Source organism: Acipenser ruthenus, chromosome 4 (assembly GCF_902713425.1).
Source record: "Acipenser ruthenus chromosome 4, fAciRut3.2 maternal haplotype, whole genome shotgun sequence".
In the NCBI taxonomy this organism is placed as follows: Eukaryota; Metazoa; Chordata; class Actinopteri; order Acipenseriformes; family Acipenseridae; genus Acipenser; species Acipenser ruthenus.
In genome coordinates, this window is record NC_081192.1 from 101579589 (window position 1) to 101597185 (window position 17597).

Sequence of the window (17597 nt, forward strand, 5' to 3'; positions counted from 1 at the left end):
ATATATATATATATATATATATATATATATATATATACACAAAACAATACAGTCTGTGCAGTTCTCAACACACACTTCAACACAGAACTCACAGACCTAGGCTGTTTAACAGCTCTTGGCTTAGCCCCATACCGAACAACTCCAGAAGACGTGCGGATATTGGACCACATATGAACACACCCTGACAGTGTCATTCTTAGAGTTCCAAGCCGTGCTGGGATAGTGACATATTTGGACAGGTTGGAACACCTGTTAGCCAATGAGATTGCTCCCTCTATTATTGCCATTTTACAGTTACTTTAACCTACAGTTCACCTGTCTGACTTAGAAAAAATATATAAACAGAGTATTTGCAATAAGAATCACTCAGCCTGACGTCATTTTTTTTTTTTTTTTTTTTTTTTTTACGGGGCAATGAAAGAATAAATCTGAAAGTGAAATACGTTTTTTAAATCTTTCAAGCTAGGTCTGGACGACTAGGCCCTATATGAAGTTTAAGCCAAGCAGATGGTGAGGTATTTCCATAGATCACCTCCATGCTCCAAAAATGGCATCATTATCATCATATGCTGTACAAGTGTCTGTCCTTCACCGAGACAATTACAGCAGCCTACGTAAGCTCCTTAATAGCTGCTTATTGTCTGGAATGTGTCTATATTAATAATACCGAGTCCGGGTCAATTCCGTGAGCTAATTTAATATAAATAGGGAGCTTTGTATTTCTAGTCAGCAGTTTGGTACAGCAGTGTGTTGTGCCATTATACTTAGAGTTCTGCCTGATGAGATCTATTAATGTAATGGGACCGATTTATTTTTTTATTCAGAAACATTGTTGTCAATCACATTAAGCTGCTTAAAAAGCAGCACTCTTTCAGACTATGTGAGCAGTTTATTTCTAGCGAAGGCTTATGCTCCTTTGAGCCTTACAAAGTGTAGAGATTGCAGTAATGACATGGAATGAAAGGGCTTTCTTGCTCTTTGGCATCTCAAGGCAAATTTAGGCCCACTCCAGCACATGGATACTTGAGCTACAATTAACTTACATATTCAACGTACTACTTATTGTTTTAAGAGGGGAAATGTCAAAATCCAACGGGCTCCTAGTCAAACCCAATGCAAGTACGGACAGGTCACAATACAGTACTAGAAATACAACTCAATAAGCTCAATTCCAGTCAGGCACAGTTACAGAGGTGCTCCGCTCCAAATACTTTCCATTGTGCTGCAGAACCTAACACACCGATTTACTGTGCAATCCAGGGGCTTCTATTATTTTCCCATAAGGACAACCAGCACCAAAATATCTCAGCAATGTCAGGATACCGGAATGTCTTTAGTGAGTAAGAATAGCCCACAATGGGGCACAGGTCTCCTGGTTTCCATTATCTTGCTGCAGTTGTCACTGCTGCAGGGCTAGACTTAGAGGTAAGAAGAGCATCTCACCACTCTGGGCTCTGCAATCGAGTGAGGATAGTTAGGGTTTCATTTGGCCCTCATACAGTATTGATTTTACCTTGACAGAGAACAGTTTTTTTTTTAATTCGGGTTCTGTCCCTGTAATTTGATTGCCATCGTTTCTCTTGGACCGATTGTCTTTTGACCCGACAATCCCAGCTCTGGTTGTGGGTCTCTCTGCTGCTCTCTGCTGGTGACTAACATGGGTCGCTGGAACAGTCCGGATTTAATCTTCCTATCTCTCAATTACAATGTCACAGTAGTAGGTATGTATTCTCTACTTGTAGGTGAACCTGGAGTTGTATTACTGTTCTAACCCTTTACTGCCCAGGTTATGTTCCCATACCTATTTTCTCAATGTCAAATATATTAGACACTGGGCAGCAAAGAGTTAAGAGAAGAAAAATAATAAATACCGTATAGGTTTAGTGTTAAATCTATGGTTAATAATAATTATCAATAGTTATGCCATTTTGTTGGGCTGGATATAGAAGAGTTATCCAATTTCTGACTAACAGCAACACGTATAAAAAATAAAGACTTACTACAGTATATGTTTTATATTATTTTCAGTAGTATGGTTACCACGGTCTGTATCTAAAATGAGTTGATTCTGAGATATCCCATAATTAAGGATACGATTTTGTCACGGAGGCCACGGAAATCGTGAAAATCGTGAATTTGAGCAAAAGTCTGTGAAATCTTGAAAATGGATGTAAAAATATATTTGGTTAGGCACTGCCTTTATTTCCTTTAAAAATGTAGTATGTCATGCACTGAAAACACAAATGTCTAAACTGTTTGGTTGTGTTTGCACGCAACATTTACATGTATCTACGCAGGTCAGCAAATGAGATTATTGTATTTTGTAGCTGAGCGAGCATAAATGAACACAGCTCGTAGGTTACTGTAAACTCTCGGTTGTGATCTTCACATACATACAGCGCTTGTTAATTTATTTTTTTAAACAAAAAAGTGGGCTTGCATCTTTAAAAAATATTAATTAATACTTACATTTTATTTCTTTAAACTTTTTTTCATACAATGGCGTGTACTCAAGTAGTCTGTTGAAAATAAATACTCACTTTCTATAAAACTAAACATTGCTAAACAAAATACTTAAGACTGCTGCTGAACATTTTTTTAAAATATTATTTTCTGCAAACTGTAACTAAAACGCGAGGTTTACTGTTTCTCGTCTTTTTTTCTGATCTTTGTGATGCCCCGCTTCTTGGACAGGGTGCCTACGTGTGTGATTTGACTTTTCAATATTTATTTTTTTATTTTCGTTTTTATTTTTAAAACGGGGAGTGCTCTGTAGGCTACTCAGAAACACCCGATTTAAACGTCTCGTTCTTATTACTGAAGAATATTTATATACTGTTTCATTTGAACACAGTAATAAAAACAATTATTGATGTGAAAGCCTGCATCGTACAGTTAAAAAAAAATGTTAAAAGGACCTGAGTTTTGTTATCTAAAGTAACATTTAAACTTGCCAACAGTCAACCTATCCGTGAATTCTTGGTTTTCTTCTGCAACTCGCCCGTGAAATGTACAAAAAAAATCACTGTGCCCAAATCGTATTCTTACCCATAACATATAGTATTGGTCAAGTTGTTTAATTCAATGCCCCTGAAGCACTTTCAATTTTCTTTGAGGCTTTTTTGTTTAAACCACCTCACAACAATAAGGAGCAGTTTAGGGCCCCACACATCACATTCCCCATGCCAGAGACCTGACAGTCACAGAGCGGGGCGGTCACTAGACAGAACAATAAGGACACCTCCACACACAGGGAGGACAGCACCCCACCCAGGGAAGCAGTGTGGAATAGTGATTATGGCTCTGAACTCTTGACCGGAGGGTTGTGGGTTCAATCCCAGGTGGGGGACACTGCTGCTGTACCCTTGAGCAAGGTACTTTACCTAGATTGCTCCAGTAAAAACCCAACTGTATAAATGGGTAATTGTATGTAAAAATAATGTGATATCTTGTAACAATTGTAAGTCGCCCTGGATAAGGGCTTCTGCTAAGAAATAAATAATAATAATAATAATAATAATAATGGCAAAACTGACTATATACTGTATATACTAACGTAGCAGAAATTGTTGCATATGAAAAACAAGCCAACCAGCTCCATATACACCTGCCTCGTAATCTTCATATATCCCGGACTGTCTGAGGATGTACGAGTCGTGTGCTGCACAAGGATAGCTGGCGACCACATCAAGAATCCTCAGTTTCGCATCACACACCATTTGTACATTAATGGAGTGGTAATGCTTCCTATTATGAAAGATACGTTCTATATCGTGGGGTGGTGAGAGTGCTATGTGAGTGTAATCAATAGCCCCCAATACATTTGGAAAGCCAGATACTTCTTAAAAGGCCACTTTTATATCATGGAGAGCATCTATCTCTCTGGGATAATAGATCATTCCCGGTGTGTTTCAACAGGGCATTCAGTACCTGCTATAAACACTGGGAAAACATGGGTAGGGATATCCCACCAATTGCTGACACAGTTGTGTGAAACGACCCAGATGTTAAATAATGCAGTGTGCACAGCAATTTCACTAGACCTGGCACTGCATGACTCCTATCTGTAAGTGGCTCTGGATCAGATTTGATCTCCTCATATAAAGCTAGTACGAGCTCTGTGCTCAATCTGTATCTAGTTATTACCTCCTCCTCACACAGCCCTAGTAACATCTGCCTGGTCCGAAATACTCTCTCCATGTCTCGTTCTTCTGTGCAGCTCTTCTGCTCTCATTTGTGCTCTTCTCCTGGTTTTGTGACACCACCTGGTTTCAGTAAGTGGTACTTTTAATACACTCTGAGGCACCTAGTAAAGTTAGTGCCCTTCAGTGACTATGGTTTGCATATCAGATACATCCCTCATGGTATTTTTTGACAGAATTTGCATACATTTCCACACATCAACATTATTCATTATATTTAAATTACTCGAACACAGTGCTTTTTCCACACGTTTTTATTCCACACACTATGTTGTCTGCCATTAGTTAGTGAATACAGCAGGTGTACAAAGCACGCAGTAAAGGGATTTACTGCCTGCAAACACCTTACCGCTGTTTGGTGAATGAGGCCCAAAATACACTAATCCTCTCTCAAAACTGTATCCCCAATTAAATACAGTATACATCTGCAGTCTTGGAATGCAAAATCAAATGAAGAATCAAATTAATGCCTCATCCCTATATGAGTTGTTTTCTATAAAACATTGTTAGATTAAAGCTCAAATCTGTTTTTTTTTAAAAAAAATGTATTATTATTTATTTCATTCCAGGAAAAATCTGGTTAACCCTGATGATCATGCTCAGGATCCTCATTCTGCTTTTTGCTGGCTATCCCCTCTACCACGACGAACAAGAACGATTTATCTGCAATACCATACAGCCTGGGTGTGCCAATGTGTGCTACGACATGTTTGCTCCTGTATCCCACTTCAGGTTTTGGCTTGTTCAGATGGTCATCCTCTGCTTGCCACATGTTATTTTTATTGTCTACGTGACTCACAAAGTATCCACACGCCTCTCCTTGGAAAACAATTCATCGAGCAAACTTAATACCCTATCCCTTCATAAAATCCACCAAGAAACTTTCAGGAAGGCTTCGCTGACTAAAACCACACTGGAAGCAGAAAGAGGAAAAATACCCAGTTTCTCAGGAGCTTACGTTTTTCAGCTGCTGCTGCGGATCCTTTTTGAAGCTGGGTTTGGTGCTGGGCAATATTATCTCTTTGGGTTTTTCATCCCAAAGAGATACTTGTGCTACGAGTCTCCTTGCACCAGCATGGTGGATTGCTACATCTCCAGACCCACAGAGAAAACCGTGCTGATCAATTTCATGTTCGGGGTCAGCGCCATCTCCTTCCTGCTGAATATCGCAGATCTCATCTGCGTGATCAAGAGGTCTATGAGGCAGAGCCGGAAAAATAAACTGCTGATGGAAAGGATGTATGAGGAAGAGCAGTACTACCTCACACCACCGAGCAGGAATGTAGATTCGCAGCTGGAAATGACAGAGGGCTACACAGCTCTCGATGCTCTGAACAAAAGGATGGGGAGCGACTTGAGTGCAGACAGTGCAGCCTCCATCCAGCTGGATGAGGGGGTGGAGAACTTGCCTGCGCATTCTGAGGCTTTGTCATCCCATGTGGCCAATGCAAACCACAACAATGCCTACACACAGGCACGTGAGGAACCCTTAGAACAGGAAGGAAGCGAGACTGCACTTTGCCTGACTGAGTCCAAGGTGGCACATGGAATCCCAGGGAGGTACTGCAGACGTGGCCATCTCAAAGGACAGCCCTCCAGGTTAGGGGAGAAGGCCCAGGCAGGGGAGGCAGATTCCACATCCACCGTCCATACCAGGAGGATAGGCCGGTACACGCTGGTGGAAATGAGCTCCTCGGCAGGACAGTCAAGCTGCAGTGAAATGCGGGAGAAGAGATCAGAATGGGTGTGAAATGAACAGGGAGGTTCTTGAATTATTAAGATACAAAGTAATCTGTTTTTCTTTGTAGTGGTGGATTTACGTTGCTTACTTCGTTTAAAAGAAAAATATGCAATCACAAGTCGATTTTAGGAAATTCGAAATGCTAGAACTTGCTAGAAACAGCTGCTGTAGTTATCAACATGCCATCATAGGTACCATATGGGGGGGGGGGTGGGGGGGGGGGGTTATATCATTATTTTAAGGGCTACCTTGTAACTTGTACCCAAGAGGAGGCCTGTAGTCTGTCGTCTGTCCCTCACACTGTAAAGTAGTATGTGTTTATGAAGACCTTACTGATACTAAACAAAAAGTTCCACTCACTTTTCAGATATTACATTTTCAGCTATTACATTTTTCCATATTGACCTGCTTTACCAAACTTTGCAATTCAGTAAGCTGGCATCGTGACATGTTTCCTGCAGATACTAATAAAAATGTTTCACTTTTTTAAAAATCTTTTTTTCACTGATCTGCCTCTCATCTTGGCCATTTGCCATCATCACTGAATTATAATTGATTTCTATATTGGCAGGCTGGCACCTATTAATCCAGAGGAGGGACACTGCATGCATTTACAACAAAATCTACAAGTAAAGGTTGCAAACTTTTGAATCCCACCAGGGTCAGGGACAGGCATGTGACAGATATCTATAAAAAGATTGAAACACAGATGTTGTGTGGCGTGAATAAATCAAGTGGAGAGCGGAGCTCGTTGAGAGCAGTTCTGTATCCCCTTATCAAATGATCGGCAGTGGCACTGCAATGACAATGGTTCCTCACTATAGGCCGAGGGTAGCACAAGGGCAGCTGCAATGATAAGAGCCTACAGTACAAAGGTGCTACAGTACAACAGTGCTACAGTACAACAGTACAACGATGCTACAGTACAGCAGTGCTACAGTACAACAGTGCTACAGTACAAAAGTGCTACAGTACAACAGTACAACTATGCTACAGTACAGCGGTGCTACAGTACAATGGTGCTACAGTACAGCGATGCTACAGTACAATGATGCTACAGTACAACAGTACAACGATGCTACAGTACAGCAGTGCTACAGTACAACAGTGCTACAGTACAACAGTACAACGATGCTACAGTACAGCGGTGCTACAGTACAACAGTGCTACAGTACAGCGGTGCTACAGTACAACAGTACAACGATGCTACAGTACAGCGGTGCTACAGTACAACAGTGCTACAGTACAACGATGCTACAATACAACAGTACAACGGTGCTACAGTACAACGATGCTACAGTACAGCGGTGCTACTGTACAATGGTGCTACAGTACAACGATGCTACAGTACAACAGTGCTACAGTACAACGATGCTACAGTACAACAGTGCTACAGTACAACAGTACAACGGTGCTACAGTACAACAATGCTACAGTACAGCGGTGCTACTGTACAATGGTGCTACAGTACAACGATGCTACAGTACAACAGTGCTACAGTACAACGATGCTACAGTACAACAGTGCTACAGTACAACAGTACAACGGTGCTACAGTACAATGGTGCTACAGTACAATGGTGCTACAGTACAATGGTGCTACAGTACAACAGTGCTACAGTACAACGATGCTACAGTACAACGGTGCTACAGTACAGCGGTGCTACAGTACAGCGGTGCTACAGTACAGCGGTGCTACAGTACAACAGTACAACGGTGCTACAGTACAATGGTGCTACAGTAGAATGGTGCTACAGTACAACAGTACAACGGTGCTACAGTACAACGGTACAGCGGTGCTACAGTGCAACGGTGCTACAGTACAGCGGTGCTACAGTACAACGATGCTACAGTACAACAGTACGACGATGCTACAGTACAGCGGTGCTACAGTACAACGGTACAACGATGCTACAGTACAGCGGTGCTACAGTACAGCGGTGCTACAGTACAACGGTACAACGATGCTACAGTACAACGGTACAACGATGCTACAGTACAGCGGTGCTACAGTACAACGGTACAACGATGCTACAGTACAGCGGTGCTACAGTACAGCGGTGCTACAGTACAACAATGCTACAGTACAATGGTGCTACAGTACAATAGTGCTGTTTTTTCTAGGGGAGGAATTATGTATATATAACTTACATGTTATTTTCCTCATAAAAACACAATGTGTAGTAATGAGATGAGTTCAAATAAAGTTTTTTTTTCTGTAATGGCTATTTCTCTGTTTTTATCCAATAGACAAGCGAAATCACAATGAAAAATGTAAGGTTTACCACAGCAATTCCCCACAGAGCTCAGGAGAAGGTTCAGTGGACGTCCTCCAATGCCACGACCAAGCCAGCTTCCCTCTTTCACACCCAGGGACTCGAGAGCGGATGTCGGCGAGCTACTGGCCTCTGCAGGGCAAAGACCAGCCCTGCAGGTGTCCGCCTAAGCTCACTAGATGCCTGGCTGGCAGGGTCCACTGTAGAGAGGAAGAGCATTGCTCCCTCCAGAATCCCCAGCGAAGACCGGTGACTTGGCACAGCCAGGATGTGAACCCACGCATCCCTGACTGTATGAAAATTGCTCAAAAATTAAAGGTCAAACCTACTTATTCTTAACTGAAGTTTGACATTCTGTGGAGGCATTTTACCCTAATTATAAATATGCACTACACCCCTGTGTTCCCAGCCATATCTGTATCTTAACCTCTTTCTGTTTGATCTGTAATACCACACCCCACATTATTATAACAAAGAGATCAAACAGCACAGATTTCTCTCTGGGAATCAATGTAAGAAAGGAACACCAGCAGTGTTATCTCAAATGTGTATTTATTTTCTTAGGCACTTAAAAAGACTAGTGGTGTGGCATTTATTGCCCGTTTGACCTCTGAGCCTTAGACCACAGACTCCTGTCCAACCACAGTATATTGGTTAAGTTCTATATGAGTTTACTTCCTTGATAACCAATGTAAAATACAAGGAACAGAACATCAGCCTATAATAAAAGAACAATCAAGTTTGCACAAGACTAACTATGGCGTATTATATTCTGTATTCCATTTATTTATGCCACATTGCAGTTTTTGTATTATAAATTTATATTTACCGCCCTCAGCTGGTTCAGGGTTGAATTACACTGCATGCAATTTCTTAAGCAGGTAGGGAAACAGATATCCTTTAGTAAACTGCATACGTTTTTTTTTCAACTACAAGCATCTTTGAAATACCTGCATTCAAAATTGTATATTTACTTCATACAGACGCACATATTCATACTTGATCATTTTATACAATTGCTAATTGTATCTCGTAGTGCACTATCATTTTCAGTATTTATACTAAAATATGACGGATAACTCATCAGTATCCTTTTTAAACCCATTTCACACTTTGTCATTCTTGAAGTTAAAACAGATACACTCCTGGTGCAGCTGCAGATTAATATTGTACACAATGGGTTGCAACTCAAGAGAAACATAAGAATATCTGATAATACAGACACAATCTGGACATTGTGTTCACTGGCAAATACCACTGGAACAGATACTGTACTGAAAATATCATGGCATCTGACTATCTGACGTATCTTTAACAAGAGAACACTGTCTGCAAGAATGTGTCTCTGGATATGAAGCCTTAACGATTGACTTCAAGGTAAAAAAAACATCTTAAGAAAACAATACATTAGTACAAAATTGTGTAATAATATTAATGGCACTACAGTTCATAGATCTAACACTATTAAATGAAATATTATAATGACGTCTATACCCTGTGTAATGTACAATAAATGGAGAAACGTGAAATGAGTGCATGTACAGTAAAAGAACACAAGTTATTTGTAGATGTTATTCCTTAACAAAGTGTATTTGTATTTAACCCAAATCCAATCATGTTAGTTCAATGACTCAGTTTATAAGGAGAAAACATGAAAGCTGAAACCAAGCTACGTTTATTTCTGTGTTCGCCTACAGTATCCCATTCCACAGTGCAGTGTATACGTGGGGTGTGGCAAGCAAGGAGATCAGTTATAATCAGCTTCCTGTGTGTGTGAATTCATTGCCGTGAATGATTCAATCTATACCGAGACTAGATTCATCTACACTAGAGCTTGGATACTTTGACATCAGTTAATTGAAAAAATAAACAAATACAACAATAACAATAATAATACTTATTGTTGTTCGTCACAAGTGATATGCTTTTAAACAACGTGAATGGTTATAGCGGCGTTCTGACTCCGACATAGATAACTGGCATCGATTACTAATCTATACAGAATATTTTTTGGAGACCGTTTCATAGCTTTCTCTAGTAGTTACAGTGGAGCATATACGGGATGAAGCAGTGCATTGTTACTTAAATACCCTGCTTAAGAAAGTCTGTCGATGCGGAGGAGGTGAGAAAACAGACAAATACAGCAGGAAACGGCTTTTGATAGATTGAGTTATCGGGTTGTATAGAGTAGACTGCGGGTTGGTGTTTCTGCATTTCAAGTTTAGAACCTATAACATCAAGGGTGTCAATTTAAAATACAGTGCACTCGCTTATGTAAAACGAATGGTAGCTACTGTAAAGGACTTTCTCCTTTTCTTTGTTATACTGTGTCCGCAGAAAATAAATGATTAGTCTTTGGCTATCAAATTAGTGTTTGAGCCTATTATGATTTTAAAGATACATTTTGAAAAGAAGGAAAAAAAATCGAACGATTAGGGAAAAAGGTGTCATCATTGAACTTGTATTCATGTACCAATGTGGATTGCAAGACGAACGAAGACTGTGTAGGTTACAATGTCTAGTATTGAAAGTAATCCTGGGTGTCTCGTGCATGTTTAGACAAGTTAAGAAAGAGCGGTGTTATAAAAACGTCATAATAACGATCGAGTTTAAATATTACAATGACAATCCGCATTCGTACAGTACCTAGTTTTCATTTTCTTTAATAAAACATGACGCCTGTGCATGTATTCCTCATGAAAAGTTCAAATAGGATTTAGTGAATACATACCTGTTGCACTTTCTTCACAGACGTGCCTTTTGTGTAACTACAATACTAAAGTTAATACAATTAATATATGATATGTAACATACAATGTTGTGTCTTGCCTTGAACTCGCGACAGAACTGACAGACACCAAATGTCATGCAATACTGTGTACACCTGCTGTGTATTAAGCGCGTTAATTCTTAACATCACCACAAGATGGCAGCAATGTATTGCGCTTGTATTATTATTTGCTTATTTAGCAGACGCCTTTATCCAAGGCGACTTACAGAGGCTGAGGTGTGTGAACTGTGCATCAGCTGCAGAGTCACTTACAACAACCTCTCACCCGAAGGACTGAACACAAAGGTGAAGTGACTTGCTCAGGTTCGCACAGTGAGTCAGTGAGTGAGCCGAGATTTGAACCGGGGACCTCCTGTCCAAGCTCTTTCTGTTAACCAACGGACAACGTGTTATACAACCTTCCTTCCCTCAGCCTTCATTCGTACCTTTACCTGTGGCTTTGGATTGAAATACACCCAATGAAATGTATCTAAAATGCAAAACCAAACCATATTAAACTAGAACAATACAAATGATGCAATGCCTGAAAAACGGCGCACCACTTTGTGTTAAGAGTGCGTCTTGTCTGGGTGTGGGCGGGGGTGTTGAATTTAAGTTAATTATTTAATCAACACCTCGTGTGTGAGTTAATTTCTTTGGAAAAGCCTGTAAATAGTTTGCTTGTAATGACAGGAAATGCAAATTTGATGATTGAGTAGATTATCTACACTAGACCACATATATTTGTGTGCGTCAGTTATAGGAAATTTAAATCAAATTAATTACCCACAGTATTTCGGATGAGACGTAAAACAGAGGTCCTGTTGTGAATGACTCTGCTGCAGTTGTTGATGTATAGTTTGTCCCCTAGTCTCTGCAAGTCGCTTTGGATAAAAGCGTCTGCTAAATGACTAATTAATAATAATAATAATAATAATAATAATAATAATAATAATAATAATAATAATAATAATAATAATAATAATAATAATAATAATAATAATGCTGCACACATTGCTCAACCCACAAAAAATAACTTGAAATCTTGATTTTTTTAGGATAGAAATCTGTGTTTTATGCAAGTCACAAGCATAGCTCAAGGTAAGAACACCCACTGCCACGGCTTCTGGTTTCCAACACTGTATATGTGGCTGGCTAAGCAGCAAAATGCGCCAGCACTGTTGTTTTTCAATAACTTGAATTATTCTAAAGTTTCAAAATAGTCTTATCCAATAAAAACTCACCGTTCAGCTGTCTACGAATACATGCGTTTCATTTTAAGAGCAATAACATAACCGATTCTAGATTACTTGGGTCAAAATAAATAAATAAATAAAATTATTCCAAGGGCAACAGTGTGGGGTAGTGGTTAGGATTCTGGACTCTTGACCGGTCGTGGGTTAAATCCCAGGTGCTGCTGTACCCTTGAGCAAGGTACTTTACCTAGATTGCTCCAGTAAAAACCCAACTGTATAAATGGGTAATTGTATGTAAGAATAATGTGATATCTTGTAACAATTGTAAGTCGCCCTGGATAAGGGCGTCTGCTAACAAATAAATAAATAACTTTGTAACTTTCATGCAATAAATCTATTTTTTCTGGTTTTGTACCCGTTTTTTTTTACAATAAACAGCAGGTGCAGTTTTGTATACGAATACTGCTCTATGGATCTGGCCATTGTCTTTTGCAACATATATCGCTAAATCATCAGTGCCCTGGTATTTAATTGTGTTTCCTTTATCTATGTATACGTGTCAATGTACGATATTAATACCATGCCACATGAGACACGTGAGACAATTCCAGAAAGCATGTGTGAAACATTTTTAAACTTATGGTCTTTGCACAGGTTGAGCTATGGACGAGCAATATTTTTTAACTCACTCGCTGGACTATACAGTTACTTATCGCTTGACATACTAGTTGACATATCTTTTAACGAGCTTTCTTTAGGTGTCTGGATGGCGTTTAAATAACAGAGAATACTACTACCACTACTAATAATAAATGTGTGGACGATAATGCGCTTCGACCGAGACTATAGTTGACTATTGCAGTTTTACTTTGAAAACAAGAGAACAAAAAAAAACTTGTATACTATATCGTTATTCATGAGTTTAATTAGGAGCAAAAAAAGAAGACGCCTTTGTGAATGCAATGGTCTTATTATTAAAAAGAAAGCCCCTTAAACGGGGCTGTGCGCAGACCACCTGTAGGGCATTCATTGCCAGTTCAACAATGGCCCAGCCCATGCCTCAGTGCCTGCAGGCTGACCAACAATACCTAGAAAGCTGTTTAAAAGGCTGTTCTCTCGTTTCCCTCGTGTTCACTATACTGTTACAAGTCTGTCTTCTACACAACCTGGCGCCCCCCCGCCACGCCGCTTTAATTCAACAGCTTTCCAAAGCTCCGTGGTGGCCAATCGGGCTAAGAAGAGAAACTGGGCGCTTGGAAATAAGAATTCACATCACGTTTTTTCTTTTTTTCAAAGAGCAAGATCAAAGATGTTCAGCTGAAAAGACCCCGCTCCCTTCAGATTGTATTGATTTAGCCCTCGTTTAAAAAAAATACTGAGCTACTGGGCAAGCAGGTAAAAAGTTCAGCAATTACTAAGATCATTCTCCTAATTCAAACAACCTCCTTCTGCTCTAATACATTAGACCAGTTTGACAACTAAACAATACTTTCTGTACACATACACGTTAAAAAATACATCTGTTAAACAGCTAATGTAAACAATAGCGCACCACAGAACAGCCCAATGAGACCATCCCCAATGTAATATATGCAGTTTAGCAGCTGCGTTTAGATAATCATGATTTTATTGACGCGATATTTGTTAGAGGTAAAAAGCAGAACCAGAAAAGTATTAATTTATCAAAAGTTTTTTTTTTATTGTCAAAATAGAAGTCAAATATTTTGCTATCACATGGTGAGAGCTACATTTTATACAGAATTTACTTTTTTTTATAACTTTGGATATATACACAATTTACAAGTTTGTACACAATACAAATAATTATATAAATACTTTTTTTGGCGAGAAAACCCGTATAATACCTGGGTACTAAGACTTTAAGGCTTATTTTAAACCAGCTTTGACACATGATTGCCGTCAATTACGCCTTTCTGGTACTATGTTTAGCTTAAACAATAAACGTTAAATTGTATCCTGCTAGGGACATTTATATTTAAGATAGTCTTGCCTTCAGGGTACAGACAATGCACTGCCCTTTCCTCCCAAATGGTTACCCACTGGAGGTCCTGTACATATAAATAGAGGAGATTTAGCAGTAATTATGCCAGGTGCATTGTTCCAACCGGCGCTTCTACTTCTGGCTAATAAAAGCTATCAGGAGTTCATTCTTGTGCTAATTGGAATAAACTAGGAGAGAATCTCTAGGCAATTGAGTGTCCGTAGGTCTTCTCAAACCTGGGATAATGGCATTTGTTTGGGGTAAGACACTGAACTCGCAGTACCCGATCTCCACGTTAGTCCCGTGCTAGCATCACTGTACAGGGAACCGCTCGTGCCTTTACTTCCCCAACAGCATCGCGTAGTGAAAGCTCGCCAGGACTCCAGAGTTTTCCCCGACCAGATCCACACTCCTGAGGTGATGCCCACCAAAAGGCACATAAAGTATTTTAACATAAATAGAGCGTATTCTGGCTTTTTTATGTCCTGCTCTACCAAGCAGGAACAGTTGTGGGTAATTTCCCAACTCTGTCTGTTGTGCTGTTCGTAAAAATAGCATGCGACTACAATTGTTGCAGGCACCGTGTAAAGTACTGTAAAAATTCCAATCCTGATCATCAGCTTTTCTAACTTGTCCGTTTTTGTGCCCCCTTGCTTGATCACGCTTCTGATCCTGAATAAAGACACGAACCCCGCCAAGAGGAACATTGTCCCAATAAATAAGTATATAACCAAAGGCGCCAACACGAAGCCTCGGAGATTGTCTAAGTTTTGGTTGCCAACGTAGCAGATCCCAGCCACCGGGTCACCGTCCACAGAACTGAGTGCCAGTACAGCAATAGATTTGATGCTCGGGATCAGCCAAGCTGCCAGGTGGAAATACTGAGAATAACTTGCTATGGCCTCGTTGCCCCATTTCATTCCCGCAGCCAAGAACCAAGTCAGGGACAGTATGACCCACCAGATGGAGCTGGCCATGCCAAAGAAGTAAACCATGAGAAACACAACAGTGCACAGAGCGGGACCCGTGGTCTCGTAGTGAATGTGCTCCACCTCGTACTCCCTGTTGCAGGCTACTTTCTCGTGCCCGGCGATCAGCCTCACGATGTAGCCCACAGAAACAAACATGTAGCAAGCTGACAGGAAGATGATCGGCCTCTCTGGGTATTTGAACCTTTCCATGTCGATCAAAAAAGTGGCGACTGTGGCAAAAGTGGAAACAAAACAAAGCACTGACCAAAGTCCAATCCAGAAAGCGGTGAAAGTTCTCTCGTCGTGGGTGAAGTAAGGGTTGTGGCATGGCATTGCACAGTTCGGCATCTGACCCGTGTTGATCCTGTTGTATAGTGGGTGCCGCTCGCTGGTGATCTTTACCATAGGCGCACGGCATTGGCACCCTGGCTCACAGGGGGTAACCGGGGGTCGGTGTTTGCTACCCGGTACTTGAGGTCGGATCCCATTTTTGTTTTTGTGCGGGCTTGATGGCTTGCCAGGGTGAACAGTCGGCTTGGGAAAGAACGGCGAAGCAGTAGTTAAATCAGTCCTATTGTAGTCCATGCACAGTGTATCTGGGTTGCCTTGCACCGGCAGTCGGTCACATCTCATTCGATCTGGCCAAGCAAAGCCATACTGCCGCATTAAAGGTGCGCACCCAGCTCTGGCTCTCTCGCAGACGCTCCTGCAAGGCGGCAGTGGTTTCTTATAGTCCTCCAGGCAGATCGGCGTGTACATGCTGCAGAGGAAGAACTTCAGATCCGGGGAACACTGGATCTCAACCAGAGGCCAGAACTGGTGTACCTCCAAGCCAGCTTCATCCTGTGTGTCGTGGTTAAACTGGTTAGGCATGTAGGTATAGTTGTAGCCGATTCCTTTACACAAAGGCACGGATACCTCCTGGCAGGTCAGTTCCTTCGCTGTAGCGCAGCTCGATTGCTGCAGAAGAGCAAGCGCTAGAAGCAGGTAAATCTCCAACAGGTAGCACTCCATCCTTTACAGTTCGGTGTTTTTTTCTATGTATTCTTCAGTTGTTGAAACAACGAAGAAGCAGCCCAGCCAACTTCTTTCTGCCCTCAGAACGAACCCAGTCCAATCAGATCTTAAAGAGGCGACTCATCTCGCTTTACTGCTCTGGCACAAAGTTGCAACCAATTTGTAAGCCGTGTATACTTGTAAAGGAACAGCAGGAAAAAAAGCCTTTAGGCGTGCAGTCAAAATGGCTGAGGAAATTAAGTATACTCAGAACGCTTTTTCAAATTGTCAGTTCAGTACAACTGGGGATCCGTTACACTGGTCCTGTCACTCAGTATATTTAGGTAATCCGTTCTGAAAATGAAGGATGAAGTTTCAAGTTGTTAGCCGATTCGTTTATTATACAGCTCTGGAATTTACAGTTCAGCTCAATGCTAGTGCTGCTGACTGCTCTGCCTCGGAATGATGCGTTTGCATATTTATACACCAGGCTGTGCAGTCACTCCCCCAGTGCTGATGGTCTAATCACCGAACTGCAGGGGCGGTGTGCAGGGATAAGTCAATCAAGTTCTCTTAAGGTGTTTTGCGACCTTACATTAGTTGAGTTTGTTTTGTAGTAATTTGCTAATCTTAAATTGATTGATTCTTAGAATGATTTGTTCGTTGATGGATGCGTCGCCACTATCAACAAAACATAATGTGGTTAATTATGATGTACTCTGCAGATTAAATCACTAAATTTGAAAAAAAGCGTGCAATATACTACTTCATTAATACCATTACTGGAAAGTCAGTATAAAGATACCACCTTTTATTAGAATTGTAAAGTGTATGATTTGTGATGGTTATTAAAAACGAAACAGTAGCCTACTGAAAATTATATATATATATATATATATATATATATATATATATATATATATATATATATATATATATATATATAGTTTAATGCCCATTACGGAATGGATTGAACAATGTGTATAAAAAATGCAGTTAATGCCTCTCCATATTAAGACAAAATACCCTTAAACAATAGTCATAGGCTATATTATATATGCGACGCGAGTTTCATAAAAAAAGTGTTCACACATACAAAACCATATGTCATAACCATATTTATTCAATTTTTGCAACCACCTTTAATCGCTGCCTGTTGGAGGGGTAGACTCTCTGGCAGGTTAATTTGCGCTCGTTAGCGCGTCCCGGGGGGTTGTCTTATCCATAGAATGGAGTGTTTATTTCTTCATTGAAGTGCTGATGTTTCCATTAGCGCTTGTATGGGACTCAAGCAGGGAATGTAATTACTGTAATACCAGGAACAGGCATTTCAGTTTGTAAGAGTGATGGCACTGCAAGAAAAGTTCTCACTCAAAAAAAATTGCTAGTTTGCAAACACCACAATTAGCATCGAATTAAGCCAAACTGAGTTCTCCCTTCAAAA

The 17597-nt window shown here is 40.5% G+C and overlaps 2 protein-coding genes and 1 long non-coding RNA gene across 3 annotated transcripts in view; 2 read left to right on the top strand and 1 right to left on the bottom strand.

Annotated features, from left to right (window-relative positions):
* Nucleotides 1-1409: 1409 nt before the first annotated feature.
* On the top strand, nt 1410-6142 carry LOC117400112 (gap junction delta-4 protein-like). The gene is made up of 2 exons (XM_033999548.3): nt 1410-1721; nt 4772-6142. Exons 1-2 carry the CDS (start codon nt 1658-1660, stop codon nt 5950-5952), a joined length of 1245 nt encoding a protein of 414 aa, XP_033855439.2. The 5' UTR covers nt 1410-1657; the 3' UTR covers nt 5953-6142.
* Nucleotides 6143-9493: 3351 nt separating this feature from the next.
* LOC131736979 (uncharacterized) overlaps nt 9494-17597 on the top strand; it is a 35317-nt gene continuing 27213 nt past the window's right edge. The window contains exon 1 of the long non-coding RNA XR_009328584.1: nt 9494-9595. This is a non-coding gene — a long non-coding RNA (uncharacterized LOC131736979). The remainder of the gene's footprint in view (nt 9596-17597) is intronic.
* LOC117399763 (frizzled-8-like) lies at nt 13868-16597 on the bottom strand. Its single transcript, XM_034917681.2, has one exon. It carries the CDS (start codon nt 16169-16171, stop codon nt 14417-14419), a length of 1755 nt encoding a protein of 584 aa, XP_034773572.2. The 5' UTR covers nt 16172-16597; the 3' UTR covers nt 13868-14416.

Bases quoted from the DNA above. Each gene is read 5' to 3' on its own strand.
- LOC117399763 (XM_034917681.2), bottom strand. From the start codon at position 16,171: ATGGAGTGCTACCTGTTGGAGATTTACCTGCTTCTAGCGCTTGCTCTT.
- LOC117400112 (XM_033999548.3), top strand. From the start codon at position 1,658: ATGGGTCGCTGGAACAGTCCGGATTTAATCTTCCTATCTCTCAATTAC. The intron at 1,722-4,771 runs GTATGTATTCTC...ATTTCATTCCAG, and splicing joins TTACAATGTCACAGTAGTAG to GAAAAATCTGGTTAACCCTG.